This window comes from Anolis sagrei, chromosome 2, assembly GCF_037176765.1.
Source record: "Anolis sagrei isolate rAnoSag1 chromosome 2, rAnoSag1.mat, whole genome shotgun sequence".
Taxonomy (NCBI): domain Eukaryota; kingdom Metazoa; phylum Chordata; class Lepidosauria; order Squamata; family Dactyloidae; genus Anolis; species Anolis sagrei.
Genome location: NC_090022.1, coordinates 8,648,778 through 8,665,113, shown reverse-complemented (window position 1 = coordinate 8,665,113; position 16,336 = coordinate 8,648,778). Strand labels below are relative to the sequence as shown.

General features: G+C 47.7%; 1 protein-coding gene across 2 annotated transcripts in view; it reads right to left on the bottom strand.

The window, feature by feature from the left end:
- LOC132765784 (zinc finger protein 271-like) overlaps nucleotides 1–16,336 on the bottom strand; it is a 104,504-nt gene that overhangs the window by 27,928 nt on the left and 60,240 nt on the right. Inside the window, exons 6-7 of one of the 2 annotated variants that reach the window (XM_067465156.1) lie at nucleotides 11,505–11,625; nucleotides 8,513–10,134 (exon numbers count right to left, since the gene is read on the bottom strand). The exons of the other annotated variant lie outside the window; for it this stretch is intronic. Coding sequence (XP_067321257.1) covers nucleotides 8,606–10,134; nucleotides 11,505–11,625 — 1,650 coding nt within the window. The 3' untranslated portion in view covers nucleotides 8,513–8,605. Of the gene's footprint in view, nucleotides 1–8,512; nucleotides 10,135–11,504; nucleotides 11,626–16,336 lie in introns of those variants that run through there. 2 annotated transcript variants of the gene reach the window in all.

Genomic DNA, 16,336 nt, shown 5'->3' with positions numbered 1-16,336 from the left:
GAGAACATGCAGGTCAAGAATAGGGCTCCACAGTCACCTACGGAGCCACCAGAATACTGATCCTGGAAGACTATCCTTCTTGGCCAACGAGGGATTGCCTAAGTAAGTAAGTAAGTGTGTGTTTGCATAGACACTGGGAACGGGAAGCCCTGGCCTTTGAGCGCTCCAGCTGGAGGTCACCTGAGACCAGCAGTGCTGCAGAATTTAAAGAGGCACGAATGGAGGGTGAAAGAGAGAAAAGTGGCAAGAGGAAGGCGCGTCAAGCCAACCTTGACCAGGACCGCCTTCCACTTGGAAACCGATGCCCTCACTGCGGGAGAAGATGCAGGTCAAAAATAGGGCTCCACAGTCACCTATGGACCCTCCGCCAGGATACTACACTTGGAGGACCACCATCCTCGGACTACGAGGTATCGCCTAAGCAAGCATGTGTGTGTATAGGGAAGGCAGGTCAGAGAACAGGGATCCAGCCCGTGACAGGGGGCATCACAGTCCTCTGACAGGCCTGCACTTCGGGGAAATCCGTGGATCGCCTTGAATCTAGAGGCCTACCTCTCTGGAGTGTTTTGACACCTATGTAACTGACATATATACACACAATTTCTTTTGAAAAGATAATGGGGGGGGGGGGGGGGGGGAAGGGAAGGAAATAATGCACAGGGCAGTAAAATATATAGAATGTGAATAGAGGCCTGTTCTGCCTCTGTGTTACTTGGGTTGGATTGGAAAGGACGTATTCTCCACTATGAAACATCAAGGCTGTTAAGGTCTTCTGGTGGGGCCCTGCTCTCAGTCCTGCCACTTTCACAATCGCGTCTGGTGGGAATGAGAGACAGTGCCTTCTCTGTGGTGGCTCCCCGGTTATGGAACGCCCTCCTGAATGAGATTAGATCCACCCCCTCCCTCCTGACTTTCAGGAAGCTAGTGAAATCCTGGCTATGGAACGAGGCCTTCCCAGAATAATGACTGAGCCCAACAATTGAACAAAGTTGTTGACCACATGTGGACTGAATTTGGACATGATTTTACTGTTAGCGAATTGGCTTATATGTATTTTATTCTATACTAGCTCGGGGACCTGGCACTGCCCGGGTTATTAGAGAAAGTGGGTAATGGCGGTTCTGTATGCCAAGTTTGGTCTTTATTGGTCATTGGATGATGGTTGCATTGTTTTCAGGAAGTGAGTGAAATTACTTGAAGTCCCATCATTCATGGTCCCCCCCCCCTCCAAACTGCAGCAGGATATAGAATGGGTCAAGGGGGATCTGTGTGCCAAGTTTGGTCTTTATTGTCATTGGATGAAGGTCGCAGTGGTTTCAGTAAGTGAGTGAATGTACTGCAAGTCCTATCATTCATGATCCATCCTCCTTCAATCTGCAGCAGGATGTAGAGTGGGTCATGGGGATTCTTTATCGGTCATAGATAAGGGTCACAGTGGTCTCAGGAAGTGAGTGAAGGTACTGCAAGTCCCATCATCCATGGTCTACCCCCCTTAGAACTGCACCAGGATGTAGAGTGGGTCATCAGTGCTCTGTGTGTCAAGTTTGGTCCTAGTCTGTGATTTGTAGGGGCCACAGTGTTCTGTGGGAAGTGAATTGGGTGAAGGTACTGCATATCCCATCGTCCGTGGTCCATCTTGCCCTATACCACACCTGGTTGTAAAGTGGGCCATTGGGCCTCTGTTTGTCATGTTGGGTCCTAATCCGTCATTGGTGTGGGTCACAGTGCTGTAAGGAATTGAGTGAAAATACTGCAAGCCCCATCATCCATGGTGAATCCTTCTTCAAACCACAGCAGGATGTAGAGTGGGTCATGGGGTCTCTGTGTGTCAAGTTTGGTCTTAATCAGTCATTAGATGAGGGTTGCAGCAGTCTTGGGAAGTGAGTGGAGGTACTTGAAGTCCCATCATTCATGGTCTGTCCTCCTTGAAAGTGCACCAGGATGTAGAGTGGGTCCTGGGGGCTCTGTGTGTCAAGTTTGGTCTTAATTGGTCATTAGATGAGGGCTGCAGCAGTCTTGGGAAGTGAGTGGAGGTACTTGAAGTCCCATCATTCATGGTCTGTCCTCCTTGAAAGTGCACCAGGATATGGAGTGGGTCATGGGGGCTCTGCGTGTCAAGTTTGGTCTTAATCGGTCATTAGATGAGGGCTGCAGCAGTCTTGGGAAGTGAGTGGAGGTACTTGAAGTCCCGTCATTCATGGTCTGTCCTCCTCGAAAGTGCACCAGGATGTAGAGTGGGTCATGGGGGCTCTGTGTGTCAAGTTTGGTCTTAATTGGTCATTAGATGAGGGCTGCAGCAGTCTTGGGAAGTGAGTGGAGGTACTTGAAGTCCCATCATTCATGGTCTGTCCTCCTTGAAAGTGCACCAGGATATAGAGTGGGTCATGGGGGCTCTGTGTGTCAAGTTTGGTCTTAATCTGTCATTAGATGAGGGCTGCAGCAGTCTTGGGAAGTGAGTGGAGGTACTTGAAGTCCCATCATTCATGGTCAGTCCTCCTCGAAAGTGCACCAGGATGTAGAGTGGGTCATGGGGGCTCTGTGTGTCAAGTTTGGTCTTAATTGGTCATTAGATGAGGGCTGCAGCAGTTTTGGGAAGTGAGTGGAGGTACTTGAAGTCCCATCATTCATGGTCTGTCCTCCTCGAAAGTGCACCAGGATGTAGAGTGGGTCATGGGGGCTCTGTGTTCCAAGTTTGGTCTTGATCAGTCATTAGCGAGGGTCTTAGTGGTCTCAGGAAGTGAGTGAAGTTACTGCAAGTCCCATCATCCATCTCCAAATTCTTCCAAACTGCAGCAGGATGTAGAGTGGGGTCATGTGGGTTCTCTGTGTGAATTGTGGTCTGATCCATCATTGTTGGCAGTTGTAGTGATCTCAGGAAGGGAGTGCAGGTATCGCAAATCCTATCGTCCAGGGTGCATCCTCCAAACAGCACCAGGATGTAGAGAAGGTCACTGCTGAACAGTTCTCACAGTCAGGAAGTTCTTCCTAATGTTCAGATGGAATCTCCTTTCTTGTAGTTTGAATGAATGGCTGGCTTCTGGATCTGGAGACAAAAGGTTCGGGGAAAGGGATCCTCTCCTTCCCAAAGACCAAAACCATTACCCTGGATCTTCTGCATTGATTGGTCCTTCCTTTGTCTCTCTCTCATACTCTTTCCTCCTTTGGGAAGCATCCCTTCAGATCAGAAGAGGGAAGAGACTCACCTGCAGCCTCTTCCCTGGGCTTCCCTATTTTGGAAGGGCCTTCCTTCCTGCTTCCCTTCTAGGAACTCCTCCTTCACTGTCCTCCAGTCTGTTTCCAGGGCCAGTTCAGAGAGCACTTCAAGCTCTTCTGTGCCTGAGGCCACAGCCCTGGGCAAGGCCTTCTCTCCCTTTGGGAACCCACCCTCAGGAGAGGAGGCCCTTCTCTCTCCCATTGCAGGCACTGTTGGAGGGAGAAGGAGAGAGAGAGAAGGGCCTTCCTGCTCAATGGCTCAATGGCTCCCTCTCACCTGGAACTTACAGAGAAAACCAGCTGATCCCCAACCCATCCAAAATACAGACATGTGCCTTTCATCTCAAGAACAGAGAAGCATCCTGAGCTCTGAGGATTATTACCTGGGAAGGAATCCCACTGAAGCATTGCAGTGCACCCAAATACCTGGGAGTCACTCTGGACCGTGCTCTGACCTTCAAGAAGCACTGCCTGAATTTCAAGGAAAAAGTAGGCGCTAGAAACAATATCATACGAAAGCTGACTGGCACAACCTGGGGCTCACAACCAGATACAGTGAAGACATCTGCCCTTGCGCTGTGCTACTCTGCTGCTGAGTACGCATGCCCAGTGTGGAACACATCTCACCACACTAAAACAGTGGATGTGGCTCTTAATGATACATGCCGCATTATCACGGGGTGTCTGCACCCTACTCCACTCGAGAAATTACACTGCTTAGCCGGTATTGCATCACCTGACATCCGCTGGGAAGTAGCAGCCAATAGTGAAAGGACCAAGGCAGAAACATCTCCAGCTCATCCCCTGTTTGGGTATCGGCCAGCACGTCAACGACTTAAATCTAAAAATAGTTTCCTAAGATCTACAGAGACAATCACTGGAACGCCTCAGCAAGCGAGAGTCCAAAAGTGGCAGGTTCAAACCCAGAACCTCAATCAATGGCTGATACCAAATGAGAGACTCCCCCCTGGGCACACAGAGGACTGGGCGACTTGGAAGGTGCTGAACAGTCTGCGCTCTGGCACCACGAGATGCAGAGCCAACCTTCAGAAATGGGGCTACAAAGTGGAATCCTCGACATGCGAGTGCGGAGAGGAGCAAACCACTGACCACCTGCTGCAATGCAACCTGAGCCCTGCCACATGCACTATGGAGGACCTTCTTGCAGCATCACCAGAATCACTCCAAGTGGCCAGATACTGGTCAAAGGACATTTAATCAACTACCAAACTCACAATTTTTGTATTTTGTCTGTTTGCTTTATTCTGTTAGAAATGTAATATAATTTGACTGGTTGCTCTGACACGACAAATAAATACCTGGAACTCCTGCCCAAGGAAGCCAGGGTGGGCCCTCAAGCAGGCCAAGAACCTCAGGAGAGGAGGCCCTTCTCTCTCCCTCTCCCATTGCAGGCACTGCTGGAGGGAGAAGGAGGAAGGGGGAGAGAGGCCTTCCTTTTCCATGGCTCCCTCTCACCTGGAACTCCTGCCCAAGGAAGCCAGGGTGGGCCCTCAAGCAGACCAAGACCCTTCCAGGACCAGACCCTCAGGAGAGGAGGCCCTTCTCTCCCTCTCCCATTGCAGGCACTGCTGGAGGGAGAGAGAGGCCTTCCTTCTCAATGGCACAAGCCTCCCTCCAGCCTCACACGCTCTCCCTTGTCTGCACAATACTGACATGCACTGAGCATGCCTGCTCTCCCCTCCCCACTTGGAGTCTCAGAAACAGCCCTCTCCTTGGCAAGGAGGCCAGCTGAGAGGCCAACCAATCACAGCAGGAGAAGGGCTTTTGGTGGGAGGATTTGCCATTTGTTTTCCAAAAGGAAGAAAATAACAGGCAGAGAGATTGTCACCAAAGGGGTGACTCTTATGCATTTTCTAATGGGAGCGATAATTAAAAACGAAAGGAAAGCCAGACTTTTTTCTAATAAATAGCATTACAAATTACTTAAGCTGCTACTGCTGCTCCTGATGCTGCAGGGCCACTCTCAATCCCACATCAAGCGGGTGCTTTCCCCCTGCCTTAAAGGGACTCACTGATGCAAGCCTCCCTCCAGCCTCAAGTGCTCTCCCTCGAATGCACATGCTCACCATGCGCCAAGCACACCTGCTCTCCCCTCCCCGCTTGGAGTCACCATGTGCCGAGCACGCCTGCTCTCCCCTCCCCGCTTGGAGGCACCATGAGCCGAGCACGCCTGCTCTCCCCTCCCCGCTTGGAGTCATCATGTGCCGAGCACGCCTGCTCTCCCCTCCCCGCTTGGAGTCACCATGTGCCGAGCACGCCTGCTCTCCCCTCCCCGCTTGGAGGCACCATGAGCCGAGCACGCCTGATCTCCCCTCCCCGCTTGGAGTCATCATGTGCCGAGCACGCCTGCTCTCCCCTCCCCGCTTGGAGTCACCATGTGCCGAGCATGCCTGCTCTCCCCTCCCCGCTTGGAGGCACCATGAGCCGAGCACGCCTGCTCTCCCCTCCCCGCTTGGAGTCATCATGTGCCGAGCACGCCTGCTCTCCCCTCCCTGCTTGGAGTCACCATGTGCCGAGCACGCCTGCTCTCCCCTCCCCGCTTGGAGGCACCATGAGCCGAGCACGCCTGCTCTCCCCTCCCCGCTTGGAGTCATCATGTGCCGAGCACGCCTGCTCTCCCCTCCCCGCTTGGAGTCACCATGTGCCGAGCACGCCTGCTCTCCCCTCCCCGCTTGGAGGCACCATGTGCCGAGCACGCCTGCTCTCCCCTCCCCGCTTGGAGTCACCATGTGCCGAGCACGCCTGCTCTCCCCTCCCCGCTTGGAGGCACCATGAGCCGAGCACGCCTGCTCTCCCCTCCCCGCTTGGAGTCACCATGTGCCGAGCACGCCTGCTCTCCCCTCCCCGCTTGGAGTCACCATGTGCCGAGCACGCCTGCTCTCCCCTCCCCGCTTGGAGGCACCATGTGCCGAGCACGCCTGCTCTCCCCTCCCCGCTTGGAGTCACCATGTGCCGAGCACGCCTGCTCTCCCCTCCCCGCTTGGAGGCACCATGAGCCGAGCACGCCTGCTCTCCCCTCCCCGCTTGGAGTCATCATGTGCCGAGCACGCCTGCTCTCCCCTCCCCGCTTGGAGTCACCATGTGCCGAGCACGCCTGCTCTCCCCTCCCCGCTTGGAGGCACCATGTGCCGAGCACGCCTGCTCTCCCCTCCCCGCTTGGAGGCACCATGTGCCGAGCATGCCTGCTCTCCCCTTCCCGCTTGGAGTCACCATGCGCCGAGCACGCCTGCTCTCCCCTCCCCGCTTGGAGTCTCAGAAACAGCCCTCCTCTTGGCCAAGAGGCCAGCTGAGAGGCCGGCCAATCACAGGAGGAGGGCTTTTGGTGGGAGGATTCACTACCTGTATGCAAAAAGAGAGTAACAGGCAGAGAGATCGTCAGCCTTCTCCACCAAAGGGGTTCCTAAGCCCATCAGAAATATGTGTCTTCTCATGGTCTTTGGCGACCCCTCTGACACCCCCCTCACAACCCCCCCAGGGGTCCCGACCCCCAAGTTGAGAAATGCTGCCTTAAAGCATAAGAGCAATACTATCTTATTCTGTTTGAATGGATTAAAATTGCCAAGTTAATTTTCAATCACAACATTCCAAGCTCACAACCAACCAGAAGGTCTGCAAATAATCCTTCAGATTCTGCTATGAATTTAATGGAGACAGCTCTGAAATTGTTAATAATTTCCTTCTTTGTATTGTCGAAGGCTTTCATGGCCGGAATCACTGGGTTGTTGTAGGTTTTTTCAGGCTATATGGCCTCTAGAACATGGCCATATAGCCTGAGAAAACCTACAACAACCCATTTCCTTCTTTCTTTTAGACCAATGTTTCTCAACCTGTGGGTCCCCAGATGTCTTGGCCTTCAACTCCCAGAAATCCTATCAACTGGTACACTGGCCGAGATTTCTGGGAGTTGTAGGCCAAAACACCTGGGGACCCAAAGATTGAGAACCACTGCTTTAGACCTTAGCAAATAGACTCGGCACAAAATTATTCAATTAATATTTAAACTTACAGAAGAAACTCAGAATTCTAAACACACCTTTTATTCAGGATAAACTAGATTAATTCTCACCTACATATTTTAAGAAACATTCTGTGGGTTTGGAGATTGAATACACACACATACACACACTGTAATAGAGTTTCTATTCCCGGTGGCGCAGTGGGTTAAAGCACTGAGCTGCTGAGCTTGTTGATCGAAAAGTCGCAGTTTCGATTCCGGGGAGCGGCGTGAGCTTCCGCTGTCAGCCCTAGCTTCTGCCAACCTAGCAGTTCGAAAACATGCAAATGTGAGTAGATCAATAGGTACCGCTCCGGCGGGAAGGTAAGGGCACTCCATGCAGTCATGCCGGCCACATGACCTTGGAGGTGTCTACGGACAACGCTGGCTCTTCGGCTTAGAAATGGAGATGAGCACCACACCCCAGAGTCAGACATGACTGGACTTAATGTCAGGGGACTGCCTTTACCTTTACCATAGATAGGACAAGAAATATTCACAGTAACCAGTATGCATGAATGGATGCAAAACAATTTATCAGTTATCCTTTATTAGATATCTCATACAAGAAAACCCCCACCACATACATAGAATTGCACATTAGTCATAAATTGAACCATTCCCACACTCCTCATCAAACTTCTCAATTAAATATATTTTAATCCTGAACATACATGACAGGAAATATTTGCCATAACCAGCATGAATGAATAGATTTTAAAAACCTGAAATATCCTTCCTTTAGCTCTCAAAATCTTATCACTGAAGCTTAATGAGATATTTCATCAAAGAAAATTGATCAGGTTATTTTTTCCCCCAAAAGCCAAGGCTTTTTTAAACTCAGTGTTTCTATGACAGAGAATCATGCCCCCTCTGATGTAAAACAAGGGAACTTGCCTTTGCCTCAATTCTTCCATGTGGGTTGGCAATTGTATTTCAACTACTGCTCTTTCCACACTCTCGTTTTTCTCTGCTGTGAGTTGCCTGATGACAAACAAGGTGTGATTTCCGAATGAAGCTCTTGCCACACTCCAAGCATTTAAATGGTCTTTTGCCTGTGTGAATTGCCTGATGACGAACAAGGATGCTCTTCTGACTGAAACTCTTTCAACACTCTCTAGGCATTTAAATGGTCTTTTGCCTGTGTGAATTGCCTGATGACGAACAAGGATGCCCTTGTGACTGAAGCTTTTTCTACACTCCAAGCATTTAAATGGCTTTTCCCCTGTGTGAGTTGCTTGATGGTAAGCAAGGTATGATTTCCAACCGAAACTCTTTCCACACTCTGGGCATTTAAACAGCTTCTCTGTTGAGTGAATTGTCTGATGCTGAATAAGGTTGTTCTTGTAACCAAAGCTCTTTTCACACACCAAACATTTAGAATGGCTTCTCTCCTGTGTGAATTGCTTGATGATGAATAAAGCATTTCTTGTAGCTGAAGATCTTACCACACTGCAAGCATTTAAATGGCCTCTCTCCTGCATGATTTGCCTGATGACTAATAAGGTATCTCTTTTGACTGAAGCTCTTTTCACATTGCAAACATTTAAATGGCTTTTCTCCTGTGTGAGCTGCCTGATGTCTAATAAGGTTGTGTTTGTGACTAAAACTCTTTTCACACCGCAAGCATTTAAATGGCTTCTCTCCTGTGTGAGCTGCCTGATGACTAATAAGGTTGCTCTTTTGAATGAAGCTCTTTTCACACTGCAAGCATTTAAATGGTTTCTCTCCTGTGTGAGTTCTCTGGTGGTAAACAAGGCCTCCTTTTTGACTGTAGCTCTTTTCACATTGCAAGCATTTAAATGACTTCTCTCCTGTGTGGACTGCCTGGTGACGAACAAGGTGTGCGTTCTGAGAGAAACATTTTCCACATTGCAAACATTTAAATGGCTTTTCTCCTGTGTGAACTGCCTGGTGACGAACAAGGACAACCTTCTGAGAGAAACTTTTTCCACATTGCAAACATTTAAATGGCTTTTCTCCTGTGTGAACTGCCTGGTGACGAACAAGGACAACCTTCTGAGAGAAACTTTTCCCACATTCCAAACATTTAAACTGCTTTTCTTCTGTGTGAATTGCCTGGTGATGAATAAGGTGTGCCTTCTGAGAGAAATCTTTTCCACATTCCAAACATTTAAATGGCTTTTCTCTTGTGTGAATTGCCTGGTGATAAACAAGGTTTGCCTTCTGAGCAAAACGTTTTCCATATTCCAAACATTTAAATGGCTTTTCTCTTGTGTGAATTGCCTGGTGATAAACAAAGTTTGCCTTCTGAGCAAAACCTTTTCCACATTCCAAACATTTAAACAGCTTTTCTCTTGTGTGAATTGCCTTGTGACGAACAAGGTTTGCCTTCTGAGATAAACTTTTTCCACATTCCAAACATTTAAATGGCTTTTCTCCTGTGTGAATTGCCTGGTGATGAACAAGGCGTGCCTTCTGAGAGAAACCTTTTCCACATTCCAAACATTTAAATGGCTTTTCTCTTGTGTGAATTGCCTGGTGATAAACAAGGTGTGCCTTCCGAGCGAAACTTTTTCCACATTCCAAACATTTAAACAGCTTTTCTCTCTTGTGAACTGCCTGGTGATGAACAAGGTGTGCCTTCCGAGAGAAACTTTTTCCACATTCCAAACATTTAAACAGCTTCACTCCTGTGTGAATTGCTTGGTGACGAACAAGGTTTGCCTTCTGAGAGAAGTTCTTTCTACACTCCAAGCATGTAAATGGTCCCTCTCCCATGTGAGTTGACTGATGACGAATAAAGTCTGATTTATGATGGAAGTTCTTTCCACACTCCAAGCATTTAAATGGTTTATCCCTTGTGGTAGTTACTTGAGAAAAAGGGAATGATTCCTTCCAATTGAACTTCAGTTCATCTTCCACATATTTAAATTGTGTCTCCTCTGTTTACATCATTTGAGAACAAGGGAAGTGTGACAATGTATTGAAAAGAAAAGCATATATTAAAGTTTAAAAGTATACAAATTACAAAATACATTTAGTCGAGACAGCCCTTTCCCTTAACCCTTTCCAACACTAGCAGTTAAGAGAAAACATCTTTTGTCTCTGCTCTAAGTATTATACCAAAATATAAGCCTCAAAGTACTTTATAATTCAACCAGGGCTGGGGAAAATGTAACTGTTTTCTTTAGCCCTGGTTTCTCTGGAATTCCCTGTACTTCTAGCATAAGAAAGGTAAAAACCTTTGATTTGCCTGATGCCACAAAGGTAGGCAAATTTAACTTGATGGCATCACACAGCAGAACAAACAACCAAATTCAGATTAGAAGCCAGAATAAAGCTGCCATTTTAAAAAGGATTAAATGAAGCTGCACAAACTTGGAGTTTGACATTCTCTCTGTTTTCTCACTCCTAATTGTCACTCCACGCGGGATCTAGTTAGCAACTCGGACCACTCATAAAAGTCTTTTGGATTTGGCTTTATTACTCTACAGCCCAATAAAAATAATCGCTAATGTCCATTTTGGCTACCACCTCTCCTTTCCTTTCAATCTCACTCCACGCCTCCAACATCCTTATCAGTTTTTTTCCCACAAGAAAAGTTATTCCATTCAGCTGCCCTCAAAATGTTCCACCGACACCCCTCGCTGAACCTGAGCTGTCATAGTGAGAACAATCAACTAGATCAGCTGTTTGAATTTAAGACACAAGTGAAGACCTACCTCTTCCGGCAGGCCTAATCAGGCAGTTCTAATGATGAATTTTACACTTCAACTCAATGTCTAACTTGTGTATTGTGTATTTCAATTTGTATGGAAGTATGTTTTAATATGTGTTTTTACAGAGTATTTTTAAATTATTATGTTTTGATTATATCTTTTAGCAATGTTGTAGCTCACCACAAACTGTGAGGAAGGGTGGGTAAGAAATAAAATAATAACAATAACAACAATTATTATTATTATTATTATTATTATTATTACTACTACTACTACTACTTTGCTACCACGGCTCCACTGGCTGCCAATTTATTTCCAGGCACAATTAAATTGCTGGTTATGACCTCTAAAGACCTAAATGGCTCAGGTTCAGGCTATTTGGATGGAAAATAAGTATTGCTTAGAATTCATTTCATGTGGCAATTCCAGCCAAGTGTCAATTGTCTGCTTTGGATGCCCCCCCCCCCCCCCCCACATGTGGGATATGGAATAAGCTTGTTTTCTATGGCTTCAGAGGAAGAGATCTGAAACGCTGGTTGATCTTTAGAACTTATAAACTGATTTGGTTAACTACAAGCATAATGGAGCTTTACCCAGAGATGACACGATCCCTAAATTCTCCTCCATGATTTGCTGGTGCAAGGCTTTTTGGCTTGGATCCAAGAGGGCCCACTCTTCCTCCGAGAAATCCACAGACACGTCTTCAAAAGTCACCTGAAGGGGAAAAAATGTTATGTGCAAGCAGGAAATGCCATCCACATTGTGAAAGAAAACAGGCCATTTGTGATTTATGTCTTTGAATAACTCATTCATTGAAAACATCTTGTATGGAAGGAACGTAGAAGAAAGAGGTTCAGTTAGAGTCTGGGCAATATCAAAGACAAGGAGACTTGGCTTCCCCTCCCTTCCAAGGAACCTGCTGCCTACCTGATCGGGTCTCGCAGAATCTCTTCTTAGGAAAGAACCATGAAAAGATGAGCTAATGTCACCTGGCCATGTTTCACTGCCTGTGAAAGAGAGGAAAGACATCAGGAAGGGTGAGATCGGGCCCTTTTCCAGGCTGCCCCACAGTTCCTTCCCTCGGAAGCCTGCCACTCTCCCCTTGCCCCATGGCTCTTTTAAACTCCCTCCTTGGATTTTGGCCCCAGGTCTTTAATGTGGACTATTTTGTTTTATGGGGGTGTTGTGATATAATCCCAGCAAATATATAGGGTAGACTGTAATTTGTGCCAATCTAGCAAACAGCACCATAAATTCACCACCATAAACATCCAGAGAGAAGCAAAGGAATGAAGTAACTTTGAAAGTGGCACAAATAACTATTGTAGAGAAATGTCTCCTGTGAACAGAATTCTTAAGCTCCCAGGCTCCCCATTTTTTCCAGTTCACACAGCTTAGACATTTCGGGTCTACTTAAGAGGAGGTGAGCAAGCAAGAAGGGCCAATGCCATCCCTTACCAACAGTGATAAAGTCTCCATTTCCAGTCTGTGCAAGACACACGGTGTCTGAAGGAGACTCCTCCACCTGACTGGTCTCGGCTGCAACAGAGTCCTGCACCTGAACAGGCAGCACAGATCACAAAGAAAAAGTCAGATCAGAAAAAGGAGGGAGGGCTCTCTTTCTGCAACCTGTTCCAGGACACTTGGATTGTGGTTGGGACAACCATTCTGTAAAAGAATCTGTCTGTCCTTCATTTTGGGGTATGAATTCTACCTTCGTTTGGGCCTTGCACTCTGATTCAAAACTCGATCTGAAGTGGAAGGGCTACTGCTGAGATGAAGGAAGTACTTTACGTAATCCTGGGCTTGTCATTTGGGGCTACCCTAGAGGGGCCCTCGAGCTGAGTAACCTAAGCCTGTATATCCATACTTTCAGGTTCCTGATGAGTTATCTCTACCTATGAATAACATACAGTTCTTTTTAGGGAAAGTGGTTGAGCCCATTTGCTTCCTCTGAAACACACACCACTGGAATTCTCCACATGTTCTTTTTAATCTTCAAAGGTTACCACCCTATAACTTCAAATCTTTATACCTGGTTATACCATACTAAGGGATGGAGATTATTGCTCCCTCCTTTCTGTGAGACCCCGGTTTGGGGGCGGGGGACTAAAAAGGGGACAGTCATGGGACCCCCAAGTCTCTTTTCTTAGGCCAGCACACCTGGGTCCTCCTTTCCTAATGCTTTTCTAAACTCGTTCCAACTTGTTTGTCTAAACGAGTTCAAGTCCCCAGGGCCAGATCAACTACAACTAGTGGAAGTCATCTCGGAACCATTGGCAATCATCTTGGAGAGTTCTTAGAGAACGGGAGAAGTTCCAGCAGATTGGTTCTTTCTTTGGAAGCTTTTAAACAGAGTCTGGATGGCCATCTGTCAGGGATGCTTTGAATGCAATTTTCCTGCTTCTTGGCAGGGGGTTGGACTAGATGGCCCACAAGGTCTCTTCCAACTGTATGATTCTATACTCAAAACCACAATGAACCCTTATGACAGTGTTTCTCAACCTGGGTGTCGAGACCACTTTGGGGGTCATGAGGGGCTGTCAGGGGGGTCACCAAAGACCATCAGAAAACACAGTATTTTCTGTTGGTCATGGGGGTTCTGTGTGGAAAGTTTGGCCCAATTCTATCGTTGGTGGGATTCAGAATGCTCTTTGATTGTAGGTGAACTATAAATCCCAGCAGCTACAACTCCCAAATGTCAAGGTCTGTTTCCCCCAAACTCTACCAGTTTGGGGTGCTTTGAATGCAATTTTACCAGTGTTCACATTTGGGCATATTGAGTATCTATGCCAGGTTTGGTCCAAATCCATCGTTGTTTGAGTCCACAGCATTCTCTGGATATAGGTGAACTACAATTCCAAAACTTAAGGTCACTGCCCAAAAAATCCTTCCAACTCTATGATTCTATCCTTCTATTTTTCTTAAAATTAGTTACCTGAAACTAGTTAATCTCATCCTGAGGAATACAGAAGGCTAAATGGCGTTCATCTATTTTGCTGGCTGCGCAACCCATAGTTGGATACGGGTTTTATCTCATTTTTCAGAACAATTATCCTTGGATCCTTGAAGGTACAAGATAAATCTCTCTCTCTCTTACCTGGGGCTTCTCCCGCTTCCTCTCCTCTTCCTGACTCAGGAGGAAGCCTTCAGCCAAGGCCACGGCCTGGGAGCTGGTCTCTGCCCCACATTCCCTCACCCAGCGCTCCATCTCCGCAGGAAGGACGGCCAGGAACTGCTCCAGGATCACCAGGTCCAGCATCTCCACCTTGGAGTGTCGCTCGGGCTTCAGCCACAGGCAGCAGAGAGAGTGGAGACGGCTGCAAACCTCTCGGGGCCCCAAGGCCTCCTCATAGCGGAAATGCTGGAAGCGCTGGCACTGAAGGTCTGAATGGAGCAGACCGCTCTCCCAGTCTTTCCTCCAAGGCTCTTCCCAGAATGCTCTATTGTTCTCTGCCTCAACAGCAGAAGAAAATACTTCAAACTTGTTTACAGCTGGCTCTTGCCCTTCCATTTTTGGCTTCTAGGCTGCCTCCAAACTAGATGAAGGTATGTCCATGTCTTCTCTCTGATAGCGTTGAAGGATTGGGAGAATAGATGGGACCTGCAAACAAAACAAGATGAGTCCATGTGAATACTCTCGAGGAAGGACAACGTTTTGCCACTAGTATTGAATTGGCTTCTGACTGGCTTCTTGATCTGGAGGGAAGGAGACTCAGTGGCGCAGTGGGTTAAACCCCTGTGCCGACAGAAGACCAGGCTCGAATCCAGTGAGTGTGGATGAGCTCCCTCTGTCAGCTCCAGGTCCTCATGCCTCCCACAAGAATGGTAAAACATCAAAACATCCGGGTGTCTCCTAGGCAACATAGAATCATAGAGTTGGAGGAGACCTCATGGGCCATCCAGTCAGAGGCGGTCCTAGGTAATTTTCAACGGTAAGCAAACAGTATTTTGCACCCCCCCCCCAACCAATCACTGATATATATTTTCTGTTCATCGTAGGAGTTCTGTGTGCCATATTTGGTTCAATTCCATCATTGGTGGAGTTCAGAATGCTCTTTGATTGTAGGTGAACTATACATCCCAGTAACTACAACTCGCATATGTCAAGGTCTATTTTCCCCCAAGAGCGCCTCAAGAGCGCCCCTGGGCAAAATCAACTATACTGCAAATGCTTACTTTGCGTAATGGGTTGAGCTACCCCTGCATCCAGTCCAACCCCATTCTGTCAAGAAGCAGGAAATTTGCATTCAAAGCACCCCTCCACCACACTCCGGGTCAGAGAGTTCCACTGCTGAACAGCTCTCACAGTCAGGAAGTTCTTCCTCATGTTCAGATGGAACCTCCTCTCTTGTAGTTTGAAGCCATTGTTCCACTGCGTCCTAGTCTCCAGGGAAGCAGAAAACAAGCTTGCTCCCTCCTCCCTGTGGCTTCCTTTCACATATTTATACATGGCTATCATGTCTCCTCTCAGTCTTCTCTTCTTCAGGCTAAACATGCCCAGCTCTTTAAGCTGCTCTTCATAGAGCTTGTTCTCCAGACCCTTGATCATTTTAGTCGCCCTCGTCTGGACACATCCTTGCAGACAGATAATTCTCTCACACCAGAAGTGACGCAGTTTCTCAAGTCGCTCCTGACACGACAAATCTGGAGGGAAAAGATTCCGGGGGGGAGGGGGGGCTCTCCTTCCCAAAGACCAAAACCCTCACCCAAGGAAGCCTGGATGGCCCACGAGGTCTTTTCCAACTATGATTCTAACTGATGGGGCCTGCAAACAAAACAAGATCAATGAGGTCACATTAATACTGCTGAGGAGGGATTATGTTTGCCATGAATGTTGAATTGCTGGCTGGCTTCTGGATCTGGAGAGAAAGGATTCTCTGCTTCCCAAAGACCAAAAGCATCACCTGGGTTCTCCTCCATTGCTTGGTCCTTACTCTGCTTTCTTTCTCTCTCTTTCCTCCTTTGAGAATTCCTCCTCATCCTTTTCCAGGCAGGTCCTCTGGGGGCAGGTTATTTTATTTATTTATTTATTTTGTCAGGGCATCCAGTCGATCTTATTACATTTCTAACATAACAAAGCAAACAAACAGACAAAATACAAAACTTGTGAGTTTGGTAGTTGATTAAATGTCCTTTGACCAGTATCTGGCCACTTGGAGTGCTTCTGGTGTTGCTGCAAGGAGGTCCTCCATGGTGCATGTGGCAGGGCTCAGGTTGCATTGCAGCAGGTGGTCAGTGGTTTGCTCCTCTCCACATTCACATGTTGAGGATTCCACTTTGTGGCCCCATTTCTGAAGGTTGGCTCTGCATCTCGTGGTGCCAGAGTGCAGTCCGTTCAGCGCCTTCCAAGTCTCCCAGTCCTCTGTGTGCCCAGGGGGGAGTCTCTCATTTGGTATCAGCCATTGGTTGAGGTTCTGGGTTT